Source organism: Momordica charantia (genome assembly GCF_013281855.1).
Source record: "Momordica charantia cultivar OHB3-1 chromosome 4 unlocalized genomic scaffold, Mcharantia_2.0 BLBB01000004.1, whole genome shotgun sequence".
Lineage (NCBI taxonomy): Eukaryota > Viridiplantae > Streptophyta > Magnoliopsida > Cucurbitales > Cucurbitaceae > Momordica > Momordica charantia.
In genome coordinates, this window is record NW_028275162.1 from 3662114 (window position 1) to 3675745 (window position 13632).

Here is a 13632-nt window from a genome sequence, read left to right on the forward strand (position 1 = left end):
TTTACTTATTTTGAGAAAGATTGTGTATTTTCAGAAAATCTCCGCTAATTTATGAACGTTTCTATTTATTTCTTGTTAGTGTTTTTTTTCTCGTTTCATTTCTTTTTAATCAACGAAAATAAAATTGTGTTTGATAATTATTTTTATTTATTGTTTTCTTTTTTCTTAAGTGAAAAAAAAATATGTTTGTTAATTATTTATTATTTATTGTTTTCTTAACCTTTAAATTTTATATGAAATTAAATATTTAATTTTTTCTTTGAAGTAGTAGAATGAAACTTTTTCTTTTTTTTTGAGAATGTTTAAGCTCAATCTTTAATATTGGTTAAATCACAAATCTCAATATTATATCTATTTAGTCTCGAACTTGTTTAACCATTAAAAAAAAAATATATAACCCTCTTGTATTGGGTAAAATCATTCCTGTAATTTGAAAGAAAAGACAGTTAAATATTTCGATACAAAAAAAAAAAAAAGAACTGAATAATACTATATGTTACACTTCCCATGCAAGTATAATCTCATCCGTCTTGTCCAGACAGGTTTCAGAGCAATAGAAAAACAAAAACAAATAAGAAGTGTGATTCAATGGAACAATCCTAGCCTGCAAAATTTTGTAACTTATGATTGGAACCATTTTCTAACCTGTTTTGAGCCTCTATTTTCCGAACCCTGATGCGAGAACTTGGATCTATATTGTTCGATGAGCATGTCGAGTTTATCGACGGTATCTTGTCCTATCGGATCCTTGTTCTTTTTCGGCCTCTTCCTCTGCTGTTCTTGTTGAGGTTGATGTTGTACCTTCTTTTTGTGATGAACATCAGCTTCCTGAGAAGCTTTTACTTTCCCAGTATCCAAGGATGGTGATTTCTTGCTTGATTTTTCAGGCATCAATCTTCGTCCTTTGGGTTTGGGTTTTTGTTTCGACGGCTCGTTTGTATTACCACCTTCTGGACGTTTTTTCTGCTTTTTTGTAGCTCTACTTCCCTCCATCACCACATCACGAGAATTTTCATCTTCGTTTCGATGTAGCTCCTTCACTGGCCTATCATCACCTGTTGCTTTCCTTTTTCTGGAATTCTTTTTGTTTAGGATATCCGCAGCATTTGTATCAGCATTCCGCTGCAGAGCTTTCGGAAAATTTGTAGTATTATCCTGAGACCAAGCTCGTAACTTTGCGTTACGCAGCTTCAACGTCTGAACATTGTCAATAGCGAACTCTACAATCGGGCGACGTGCGGTACCAAACGTTTCTACAAGAAACCATATATTCATCTTAGAATAGGATTAGGGACAAACTATGCTTCCGCTCGTATTACAACTACAGGGCAGATCTAGTGTTCAAAGAACCACCCACCATTCACTTTCAAGGGCTGCCACACAGTAATTTTACGCGTATTTAGAACTACGGATTATTGGACGAAAAGAATCACTACCTGGATTGTTGTTGAGAACTCTCAGGGCTACAAGGGCATGCTGATGCTCGGAAAACTCAACAAAAGCAACTCCACAAGAGTGATTTTTTGTCAGCACCTTGCCTTTCTTCACATCCTTTAAGAATTTAATCTACAAAAAAAAGAAAAGAGTAGGAAAAAAATATATCAATAACATCTAGTGGATTTCCTTTATTCTGGAAGGCCAACAAACCTGGCGAATCACAGGTTTCTGCTTTGTAGCTCGCGAGGTAACAGCTTCAATGCAAAGCTTTTTAAGTTCTTTCTCTTTCATTGATTTTGGTAAATTGTGTATCACAAGCCTAGTCCTTGAAACATGAAAATTTGGAGATTGTAGCTTAGTCGTTCTTTTCTTTTCCAGCCTGCACATGTGACGGGTGAAGAAAAACGCTATTCGATTAGACAAAAAATAGAAAAGTTGGGGTTTTTGGGCTTTTTAAAGGGAACAAAGAATAAATAATCATACAAATAAAAACAGTTTGACATAAACTAAACAGCCTTGATATAAGTCCAATGTAACACTACAAGTCCAATCTAAGTTCTAGGTTTTGTACTTCTAAATACTCTACATTAAGTATGATTTTCTCAGCCTAAAAAGGTCCAAAAGAGGCCTCCTCTAAAATGGAAGTCCTAACCTCGGTTGTCCTCTTTTCAGAGAAATTTTTAGGAATGGAAAAACATTTAAGAAAAAAAGGGATGTGAATCTACCAAGAACATACAAAAGAGACGCCAGTTGGAAGACAAAAATCTAGCCAAGAACCAAACATCCTCCAAACCTCTGAATTTGTTGTCCTTAAATTCATTTGTGAATTTTCTTGACCACATCACACTCATTCTCCTGACAGGTAGAAACTCATAGGTTATAGGAGGAACGCATTGGCTAATAATATACTAAGAGATTTGATAATTTAAGAATGGATTCATTTTCAACGACATTAGAAGAGATCAGATGCGTTCTGGGCAGAGCTAGAAAGCTTCTTTTCAGAGCCAAGTCTAAGAGCCCTACGGTAATTATATCCTTTTTATTGTTGGGGTAAGTGAAGGCCTTCTTATGGTCCTCTATCCTCCACTTCATGTTGACTCCCTTTTGGTTCTCACCCCCCACCCCCAGTTTTATTCTTTTGGTTGGTTCGATATAGGAATCAAAAGCGGTTTTTGGACAAAAACCTTCCTAAACTTATGAGGAAAAACCATGTGCAACCCAACAATAATTCTGAATGAATCACTAATAACTGAAGTCCTTCCATCAGTTTTTTCCTTCCCAGCCCCCAAAAGTTTTTAATAGAATACGAAGAATAAAGAACACATGCTCTTCTAATATTCAGACACTTTCCAAGAACCTCTACAATCATTTTCAGACACTTTCAATTTTTCAAGATACAAATTCTAGAGTCAGCTATTAGAGACACTGTCTGTCACTGCAGAAGCTAATATAGAAAGAATACGGTACCTTTGACGTTTCTCCATGTCACTAGCAGAAACTCCCTCGGCAGCTGGAGTTCCCTCAAGAATAATACCTTCCTGTAAAATGTTTGGGTCCATGATATTGAATAGAAAGAAGATCCGACCATAATATGAAATAAAAATAACAAAAACTGGAAATCTTTGGTTATAGGGAAAAATAACACAAATTTTAAGTATCAAAGAAGGAAAAAACACCTGTGCAAGGTAAAGATTCCGGTGGTCCTGATTGTCATTTTTGGACTTCTCCAATTCCTTTTCATGAGCTGATTTCTTATCCAGGGCGTTCAATACTTTCAGTTGCCTGCCTTTCAGAAATATTCCCACGCCAGATGCAACATTTGCAGAAGAAACAGCAGCAGTAGCAGCTTCGACTGTTTTAAACTTAAGAAAACCAGTGCCTCTAGGTCGCCTGCCACAAGAAGGGAGTAAAAAAAAAAAAACTACAGAGGCTCATGTTAGTAAACAAATAGAAGGAAATAAAAACCGTACTTTGTAACTTGATGAAGGACTGGCACAAAGGATAGTACTTCACCAAATCCAGAAAACCGTTGTTTCACTTCTTCATTATCAATGTCAAAAGGAAGATTGCCTATGAAAACTGTTCTCTTCAAATCATCTTCTTCATCTGTTTGCTTAAGAATAGATGTTTTGCTATCACTCAACTTTCCAGGCCCATCTGTTACTTTGTCAGACATATCAGATGACTTCTTGGGTGAATCTAAATCTGGCTCCTTGTTCACTTTAGATGGTGGGTTTCCATCAACGAGAGAAGGAAGAACCTCTTTAGCCGAAGATGTAATTAAATTTTCAAGAACTTTCCTTGCAATTTCTGCTTCTCCTTCAAAATCAACCTCTGAGGAGATGTCTTCTTTCTCCGAATCCTCTAGAGAACTTTGATCTTTGTTGGAGTGTTGAGACTTGACATGGACAACATTATTTGCAGTCTCCAAATCTTCACTATCACTACTAATACTACCTTCTCTGTCTCTTTCAGTCTGTTCCCCTGAAAACAAAGACACGTGCTCTATGAATATTTGAGGCATTATTATATAGCATGAATAATTAAAGTAAATAGCCTCCAAATGAACTGATTCAAACATAACTAAGATAGTGCGGAACATTGATTTTTCTTATTACGCATAAAGGTGTCTTAAGAGAGCAAATCATAAGACACTCCAGGTTCTTTCTTAGTGATTGCTGCTCTGCTCTAATAAGACTTGAGATATACATTTCAGAAGAGGTCTATTAGACAGAAAAATGGAAAAATGGCTAAATTTCACGATGTTACTAATGATATTCACCCAAATGAAGACATAGATTCAATTTTATGGACCTTAGACGCCTCTGGAGTCTTTTTGGTAAAATTAGCTACCTGATAGAACCCGAAACCATAATTACCCTTAAAACCAAAACCATACTCACTAATTGGATACCTTCATTCTTACACCCTCACTCTATTTATAATACTCTCCCTAACAACTTTCTATATCTAATTACTAAGGTACCCTCGATACCGTACTAATATCCCTATTACCCTTGAAGCCATTCCTATTAGTACCAAGGCCCAACATTCTTGCCCCCTCTAGTTTGGACAGCTCTAAGCAGATCTGGGGTAGTAACAACCTCAATAGAATTATAGAACAAAATTTTTTGTGTGGTATGGCTCATGGAAGCATAAATATCACGGATAGAGTTCAAAAGAGGAATCCTAATATGGCTTTATCTCTGAATATCTGTCTCGTGTAAAAGCAATGCAGAATCTATCAACCATCACTTTCTCTCTCTTTTTTTTTTTAGATAAGAAACTTGTATATTCCGAAAGGAAGACAAAAGGAACAACCTAAGGGCTGGGGTAGAGGAAATCCCACCAAAAAGAACTAAACAACCGCTTTCCAATTGTACATAAGCATGGAAAGGTCGTAGTTACAAAAGAATTTGCTATAGTTGATGCACCACCAAGAGGCAGTGTGCTGTACATTTTTACAAAAAATCTCAAAAGAAGAAGACTTATCTTCGAAGACCCGAAGGTTCCTTTCCAACCAAAGGTGCCAAAGGAGAGCTCTCGAAGCACATTTCCACAAAAACTTAGCTTTTTTAGGCAGAGTCCAGCCATGCAAGGCCTCGGCCAACCAAACATCTATATGATTAGGGAAACAAAAAGACAACCCAAAGAGATACATGATAAAGAGCCACCCTCAAGCCGCAAACGTAGAGTAAATGAAGATATGATCTATTGATTCGGTGTTGGCCATACATAAACAACAAACAGAGGGGGAGAGCACCCAATTGCTGCATTTCTTTTGAAGCTTCTCATGAGTGTTCAAGCTTCTGTGTGCTAAGAACCACAGGAACACCTTGACCTTTCTTGGAGAGGCAAACATCCAAATAGCTTGAATGAGAGAAGATTTCAAAGGGGGAGTACATTCCACCATCTTCATACAAGCAGACTTAGTAGAAAACTTTCCACCATTGCCAATAGACCAGCCAACCCGGTCTTCCCCTTCCCCTAGGCGCACTGTGTCGATGGCATGGATCAGACCCATCCAACTTTCTGTTTCCCAGTCAAAGAGGCCTCTTCTGAAGCCAAGATCCCAATCGTTCTCAGAATTATTCCAGCAATCGGCAATAGAAGCCCCCTTTTTTGTGGAGATATTAAACAAGTTGGGAAAGGAGCTTTGGAGGGTGTTTTGTCCTATCCACTTGTCTATCCAGAACTTGATACGATTCCCTTTTCTCACTTTGAACTCCAAGAACTTAGAGAAAAAACTACAATTCTTCATTATATCGAACCACGGTCTCCCTTTCGCTCTACCTTTGGGAGTAAGAGTGGCCCAACCATGAGCTTCCTCCCCATAGATGCTCACTATAACCTTTCTCCATAAAGCTTCAGGCTCTTGAGTGAACCTCCATAACCATTTTAAAAGCAAACTGTTGTTCTTTTGTTGAAGAGCTCCAATTCCAAGACCACCATAAAGCATGGGGAGTCCCGTCTTACCCCAATTTACTAGAACAACCATCACTTTCTACACTGCCGCTTTCCTTATAATGATTGGAATTTTATCCTTGGTCGGTTTGATCCCCCCTGGTGCCTTCCCAACTACATAGAAGAGGGCATTCTTGAATTACTATCAGGTTGGTGGTTCAGAGAGAAGAAAAGTTATTTGGTCTGCTGCATTTCTCTTTGGCTTCTTTGGAAAGAAAGAAACTCTAGATCCTTTTCAGATAAGTATAATTGTTTCATCCATTTTGGTGACCAAATTCAGTATATGGCATCAAATCGGGGATCCCTGCGTAATTCATTTTTTAATACTTATTTTTCTGATCAACTTAGATTGGAGGCCTTTTGATTGATTCCTCATCCCCAAGGCTGTTAGGAAGTTCCCTTTTTAATTGTTATGTGACATCTTTTCTCAATTCACAAAGTACCATTTTTGAAATGCCCACCAAGAAAAGTTGGCTTCATCCTCTCATCAGGACTTTCCTAGTGGCCAGACAATTCCCAAAAAGTAACATTACCTCTAAACCTATAAATCGAGTAAAATGAAATGTTCTCACCCAAATCTAACTGGTCGAGGACTTCGCATCCCCCTCATTTTGCAATCCCATTTATTAATGAACTGTTTTTGTTGCCTATAATAAAAATTAAAAATGAAAAAAAATCACAAACAGATAGCTGCAATTCATTCCCAACTCGATCTTTATTGCCTATTTTCCATTCCTTTATTAGAGGAAAATCATCCCCCTATAGTAAATTAAAACCAGTGAGCAGAAAGTGATAAATATCTAAGAAGCTATAGACATCAAAGATATGATGATACAGCCAAGGAGCTGTAACAAACATGTAAAGAGTGCCTGAGAAAAAGGATTAGGTTACAAAAGCAATGACTAACCTGATTCTAAATCAACCACAGCATTAGCACCAGTACTATATATCTTCTTTGGAACAGCCCAGTCCACAGCTATCGTCCTTTTACCAAACATTTGACCATTGAACTTTTTAATAGCCTAAGAAAAGGGAAGCGGGTACAAATGACTTGAAGGTACCTAGATGTTTCTTTAATGAAGCAAATCAAAAAATAGAAAACATACATTTTCAGCATCCTGCTTGCATGTAAATTTGACAAACGCAAAACCCTTTGATAAACTGCAAAATAAGACAGGTGGCTGTTACTAGGCAGGCAAAAAGGGGCATATTGAAGTAAAGGCATTACCCTGTGTCAGAACTATGTGGCATCATCACATCCCATACAAATCCTGCAGACGAAAAGGTACTGTTTATTTCTTTCTCTTTGGCCTGCACCAATGTGTAATAAGCTTGCTCAGTCAACGTGTCCCCATAAGAAAATATGACAATTACTTATTGCTTAAAGTGAAACCTTAAATGGAAGATTTCTAACGATAAGTTTCCATTTCTGAGTTTTGGACCCCTGCAAAGAAAATGAATGCAGGAAGTTTTAGACTTACCCAACATAAATAAATAGATAAGCAACTAGTGATATCAGACTATCAGTAATTTGAACATAAGATTTTTTTATTGAAAATCGAGCTTTCTGAAAGAATATGAAGGGCATAAAGAAACAGACCTAACAGGACTCAACAAGATAAGGTTGTAAAACTTTTTGGAGTACTTATTTTTTATAAGAATTTTTTAGTACTTAAGATTCCAGGTAGCACAACACAGTAAGAGAGGAGACGTAGGCCCAGCTTTAATCAAGTCCGAGAATAAAAATTAAGGGGAGAACGAGAACCGACACAATTTTTCACAAATTCATGCTCTTGAGTCTCTCTTTAATCATCAATACCAACTGCCCAACAAGAAAACACATGCCTATCTCTGCATCATCAAGGTTTCTTCAGGGTATGGGTTCAAACACCAAAACTGGATCCTTCCCAGCAATCTAGAACTGATTGATTCTTTCTATTACATAAAGCAGCAATTCTAATGAAAGAGGTAGAGAGAGATTCCTGGGTCCACCGAGAATCCATCCAAGTGAAATTATGGAAGAGAGTGATTATAAGCAAGCATGGGGATCACTGATGAGGTGATCCGTGTCCTTAGAGCAGCGGATAAAACCCTTAGGTCCACACAGCTAAGTGCAAGAATTTAACTGAAGATACTTATGGCTTTTATTATGGGAGAGAGTACCTCAATCAGATTTCCAGAGAGCGTTTAGTGGAGAACCGGCCATCCTTATGGGCTGCCCCCGTTCCAAGGCTCTAAGCTTTAACTGGTACTGAAAGTAAGGATAAAAAAAATTTCTAACTGCTTAAATACTAGAAGGAATTGTCAGTCTATTGGTTTCAGAAGAAATTTCAAATGATATGGAATCTGATGAAAGGGTGGAGGTGATCTTTTAGACCTTTGGACCGAGTTCTATAAGGGTCATCAAAAAATGGAACTTTGATTCTTCCAGTGTTTTCAGATGTTAAGTCTGTTCTCCACAATCTTATAGCTAACCAGGGGGTTGCTCCTTCCATTCTTTAAAAGCTTATTTGGAAACTTTAAAGCCCGAAGAGTCAAAATCTTCATGTGATCTTTTATTTTGAGAGGACTGATGTAGGATCAAATTCAAACGAGACATCCTCAAATTTATCTATCACCAAGGTGGTGATCCCTATTTTTTATTTATGATGAAAAACCTTGTTTTCTCCATATGTAGAGCTAATGATGAATAAATGCTTGGAATTGACTCAACAGCTGCTTTTTTTTCCTAAAAATTTTATACTCCATTGTCCATCTTCAATTTAACAGCTGGTCCTAGACTCCTACCTAACAAACAATTATAGATTTTCCAAATGCTTATCAGTCACCCTATTCAAGGACAAAGCTAAAGTGTTATGGATAGATATTATTTTAGTTATTTCTAGGGGGTCATAATATTTCAAGGAGAATAAATGGGACTTGAGGATCTTAGAGACCTTTGTGATGTTGCAAGATCTGCATAGATGTTTTACAAAATACGGACACGAGGGAAAGCAGATAGAGATAAAGAGAAGACAAGAAAATACACAATCAAATGGCTTGACCATGACCTTGTATTATTTTAAGGACATATAGCATTAATGTAACTCATTTAAGATGTGGTTAAACTAACTAATAAAGATACAAAGAATTTGTTCATTCATAACAGCGTGATGTCAACATATTCACAGTAAGGAAAATTTTATGTATATTCACCTCCCCACCCAGTTGGCGGGCCCATACAACACCCCCTTTCATCTCTTTCTGGTGTAATATGGCAACAGCAGAACGTGCAGATTTCACACTATCAAAAAGTACAGCTGAAACGTCCATTTTGCATCCATCCCGTAGTAGACCTGAAATTTTTAATTTCGAACTAAATAGATGAAATATCCTAATGAACAAACATGATTACTTGGCAAGACCTTGTGAGGAATCATTTTTCTCATAACTTCGTAAACTATCAAGATAATAAATCTGCTACCACAGTTAACGTTGCAAGCTAGGTTGACATTCAAGATAAACTGGTATAATAAGAAAGAAAATTTGTCTTCTGTAACTAGAGTCTCAAAGAAAATGATCCAAACGATCGTTGAGAAAAAATGCATTCTCAAACAGTTTCAGACTAGAAATAAATTTGTAAAACATCGTAGTCCAGAGTCAATCTATCACGTACAACTGAAGAAGTTGGCAAACACTGCTTAGCATAAGATCCATTCAACATTAAAGGAAATATGGAGGTTCATGATACAAAATGTTGGTAGCCAGACATTAACATGAAACTGATATCATGAATGATAAAATAACTTCATATCCAATAGGCTATTTTATCATCAGAAATGAATGTAACCTATCCTAAGCTCTAATGATGATGCCTTAATATTGTTTTCATTTTTTATGTACATACAGAAGACAAATAGTAATTAATTCAGCTGCCCATATACGATAAAAACAAAACACATGATTCTCATGTACCGTGTTGTTCAACTTCTTTTCTGGGAAGAGGATAAACAATAGAGCATACGGCACCAACATCTCTAGCCTGGCGATGAACATCTTCTGCCATGTCAGCATTATGAAGACCACCAAATACAACAGTCCTTGCAATCCTTAACAACCAAAAAGGAAGATGAAAAGTAAGTAAAGGTAACATGCACAAGCATGCACCCAAAAGAAAAAGAAAGAAGAAGGAAAGGTAAAAGGATGCCTATTCTTTAAAGAACAAAACAAGATGTCAATAAAACCACCTATTATTCAAGCTATATTTGTACGCTTTAAGATATACGTAACTGATTGGATGAATGATATTTAGAAATGGAGACCCAAAAAAACAAAAAACTCAAGAATTTTTTTTGTTTATAAAAAAAAACTTTTCATAAATATAAATGAGTACAAACAGAACCATAAAAATAGACTGAAACAAAGGCCTCTAGAAACGAAAATTATGAGAAACCAAAGAAGAATCACCAACCATTACAAAACAAAGTTAACAAAAAACCACGGATTGCAAACTAATGATTCACCAAAACAGAATACGGGACTCATTAGACCTTTTTTACAGAGAACTCAAAAAAGTTATTACACTGTAAATTGTAATACAATGGAAACTGCTTTCCAAGTTCTTCGGCTAATGCCATTAAATCTCCTTTTTTTAATAGTTGGCTTGAAAGAAATACGAGAATTTTAAGGAGGAGAAAATGGAGTGGGGGGTTATTTGGGATTCCATTACTTTTTAGGCATCTCTTTGTTAAATCACAAGCTGATTGGTTACAGGAAATTGAATCTTTGAAAATTTGCACAAGGCCCATCAAGTGACTATCATTTATCAATATTACTAGGGGAGAAAATGACGATACAGCAGTTCAAACCTCCTGCTCTAAAAAAAAGTTAAATTACATTGAACCCAAAAGCTTAAGCTGATGTCAATTTATTCTTTTACTAATATTTTAGCACTCTTTGGAGTTCTCGTCTCAAAGAATTTTGTAACAACCCTCCTATTATAACTTCCAAGAGAAATGGCTTCTATAATCCACTGCAAGTCCTTTGGAATTTTCATCATACTAAACAAAATACTGGTTTCTCATATATGTATATATATTAAGGAGGAAGAGAGAGAATTTAAAGGCATCTTCTACCAAATGTTTCTCAATCTCAATTATTTCTTCTCTAAAGAGCGGCAGAGCCTATTCTAGTCCATAAGTCCAAGAAAAAATAGGAACAAATGAAGAACGTGTGAAGAAGACATTTTTTACCTTTGTTTTCCCGATGAACCCTCTTTATCCACTAGATAACTAGAAAGTGGAGCAAGTTTCCCAGCATCCAAATGCTTCTCTGATACATAATTAGAAAACATTAAAACCCAGATTGTCAGATACGTTGGAGAAAAATAATAGATATTAGCAGTAACCTTTCCCCTCAGAATTTGAAGTTGTTTGTTCTTCCCTTTTAGGAATATCTACATCCTCATTAGTGTTTGATTTAGGGATAGTTCCTGTGTAAAAGCAAAAAAAGTTGAAAGAACTGTTATTAATTATTTATAAGGATCCCCCCGTTCTACCAGACCAGAAAAACCACGAAAGGAGAGAGAGAAAAAAAAAATCTGGCGGTCGTGCAACATGTGCTCTATAACAAAATTCCAAGATCGCATGCACCACATCAACCTTGATTTTCTTTTGACCTCCGCTGTTCCTGGGGAGCTCGATGCATAGCATGTTTAACAGTAATTTTTCGTCCTTCAACAGACAGCCCATTCTTCAGCTCAATAGAGCGATTTGCATCTTCTGCAACGGCACTGCAATCATAATCAAAGAATGAAGTGAAGTTAAAAAATAAAAGCCTTCATAGGATGTACAATGTGGGTAATAAATATATAACAAGAAACTTTAAAATGGATAAGAAATTAGTGTTCGCTGTGGCAAACATCAAGCAATGCTGATTATCACAGGACAGCTCATATACAACAAATAACACATGTTTGGAAAGATTTGGACCTTTATAGGTTCGATACAAATCTGACACAATCAATTTTTATTTTAATGCACTTCATACTCATGGACAAACAAAGTTAGCAAACCACTACTACAATAAAAATGGATAGTACCATCAATTGCATGTAAAATGAAACAACAAAAAAATCAAAAAAAAAAATCAATATCCAAATAAAGAAAAAGATATATAAGTATGCATGCAGTAAATCTATATAAAAAGGAAACAAAAGCATCATCCATATTGACGGCAGCTCAAGCTCCTAAGAAAAAGGTAACATTTTTAGTATTACAACTAGTGTTAGTACTTCATTCATTAAATATCACACTAAAGCTAAGCCACTGTGGAACAAAATTGTACTCAGCTAGAAATCATTGGATTAAATAAAATCAAAACATCTGAACAAGGAATGTAGAAAGAAACTAAAAGGATAATAATGACAGCAATAGAGGATGACAATCCCACTTACAATTGCACAAATCCAAAACCGCGGTGCTCAGTTGAACCTGATGAAACAAGATAAGATAGGTTTAAAAGAACTAACAATGAACATATCTCAACATGTCGTCTGAACTGAAGAGGTCGAAACAATAAAGCACAACAGTCAGTTTCTATTCAATCGCCAAAAAACGGAAATGCAGAATGAGGCTCACGAAAGAGGATCTTTCAATGAAAAAGGATAAAAGTACACTATGTGCAATTAAACCCCAATTTAAGATAGCCATGCACAGATGTATTTACCCTTCTGAGTAACCATGAAGCACCGCCGGACCGGTCCAACATCACTGAATGTTTCTTCGAGCTAGTTCATTGAGAAAATAAAGGAAAAGGTCACTAACATTCCAATTAACAGCAAAACAATTCGAGAGAAATCGAAATCAAATCAAAACATTGCTTTCTCGTAAACTTCTTGTGAAACCAATAACTTCTCATCAAAAAACACTCGATTGCGTGCTTCCTTAAGTTTGAGATTAAGAACAAAACAGCAAAAATAAAAATAAAAATCTATATTCGTATTTTCATCTCCGTTTTTTCCTCAGGAAACGAGCAAGCAACATAGGAAGTGCGAACCTGCGAATTGGTGAAGGAGTACGGCAAGTTCTTGACAAAAACCTTGGAAGGGCAGTGGTCGCCGGCGGCTCCCTTCCCGCCGCCGTCTCTAATTCTCTTGTTCTTCCCCATTGCTGCTAGAAAGCGTTCTGCAGACTGCGAAAACTGCTGAATTCTCGACTAGTTCCAGCCGAAGCGGGGGATTTTGGAATTTGGAGAAGTCCATTTAGGCCGGCTGTTATGGGCCTTAAGGACTTGGGCTGGGCTGCATATTAAACCCGATAGTCTTTTGGGCTAGGGCAAATATAGAGCCCAGTTAGGTCCAATATTACAATACAAGTTCATAATCGCCGGATAGCTGATTTTTATTAGGTTAAATTACCGATGCTTCTCAATTTTAATTTGGTCACTATATTTTTAAAATTTTTAATTTAGTTTTTATCATTTAGTTAAATCTCATTAAACATCTTTTTTGTTATCAAATATTAACAATTTTCTTATGTTTTACATTTTCTTTAAGATGTGACAAAGAGATACGATGAATCAATATTTTAAAAAAAAAATGTCACGTGAAACCTGGTAACAAAAAAGTGTTGAGTTGCATTCTTGTTTTGCATGGAAATTTAGTAATTACATGCTTTCCTTTTTTGATTTGATGGTAGAAATCTTGTGTTTTCTTGTTTAAATTGTTGAATTATATTTTAATTTTTGTTAGGT

At 36.2% G+C, this 13632-nt stretch overlaps 1 protein-coding gene across 1 annotated transcript; it reads right to left on the reverse strand.

The window, feature by feature from the left end:
* Window positions 1-480: 480 nt before the first annotated feature.
* On the reverse strand, window positions 481-13112 carry LOC111007662 (RNA-binding (RRM/RBD/RNP motifs) family protein). Its single transcript, XM_022280091.2, has 18 exons — window positions 12937-13112; window positions 12607-12667; window positions 12335-12371; window positions 11541-11671; window positions 11288-11371; window positions 11133-11211; window positions 9856-9989; window positions 9097-9236; window positions 7295-7345; window positions 7130-7212; window positions 7008-7062; window positions 6809-6923; window positions 3408-3921; window positions 3114-3327; window positions 2905-2975; window positions 1648-1816; window positions 1437-1566; window positions 481-1253 (listed from the first exon to the last, which is right to left on the reverse strand). Exons 1-18 carry the CDS (start codon window positions 13045-13047, stop codon window positions 622-624), a joined length of 2811 nt encoding a protein of 936 aa, XP_022135783.1. The 5' UTR covers window positions 13048-13112; the 3' UTR covers window positions 481-621.
* Between the last annotated feature and the right edge of the window lie 520 nt (window positions 13113-13632).

Excerpts from the sequence above, each read along its gene's own strand:
- LOC111007662 (XM_022280091.2), bottom strand. The coding sequence starts at position 13,047 with ATGGGGAAGAACAAGAGAATTAGAGACGGCGGCGGGAAGGGAGCCGCC. Across the intron at positions 7,063-7,129 it reads CCACATAGTTCTGACACAGG|TTTATCAAAGGGTTTTGCGT; the intron begins GTAATGCCTTTA and ends CTTATTTTGCAG. Across the intron at positions 1,254-1,436 it reads AGTTCTCAACAACAATCCAG|AAACGTTTGGTACCGCACGT; the intron begins GTAGTGATTCTT and ends GGTTTCTTGTAG.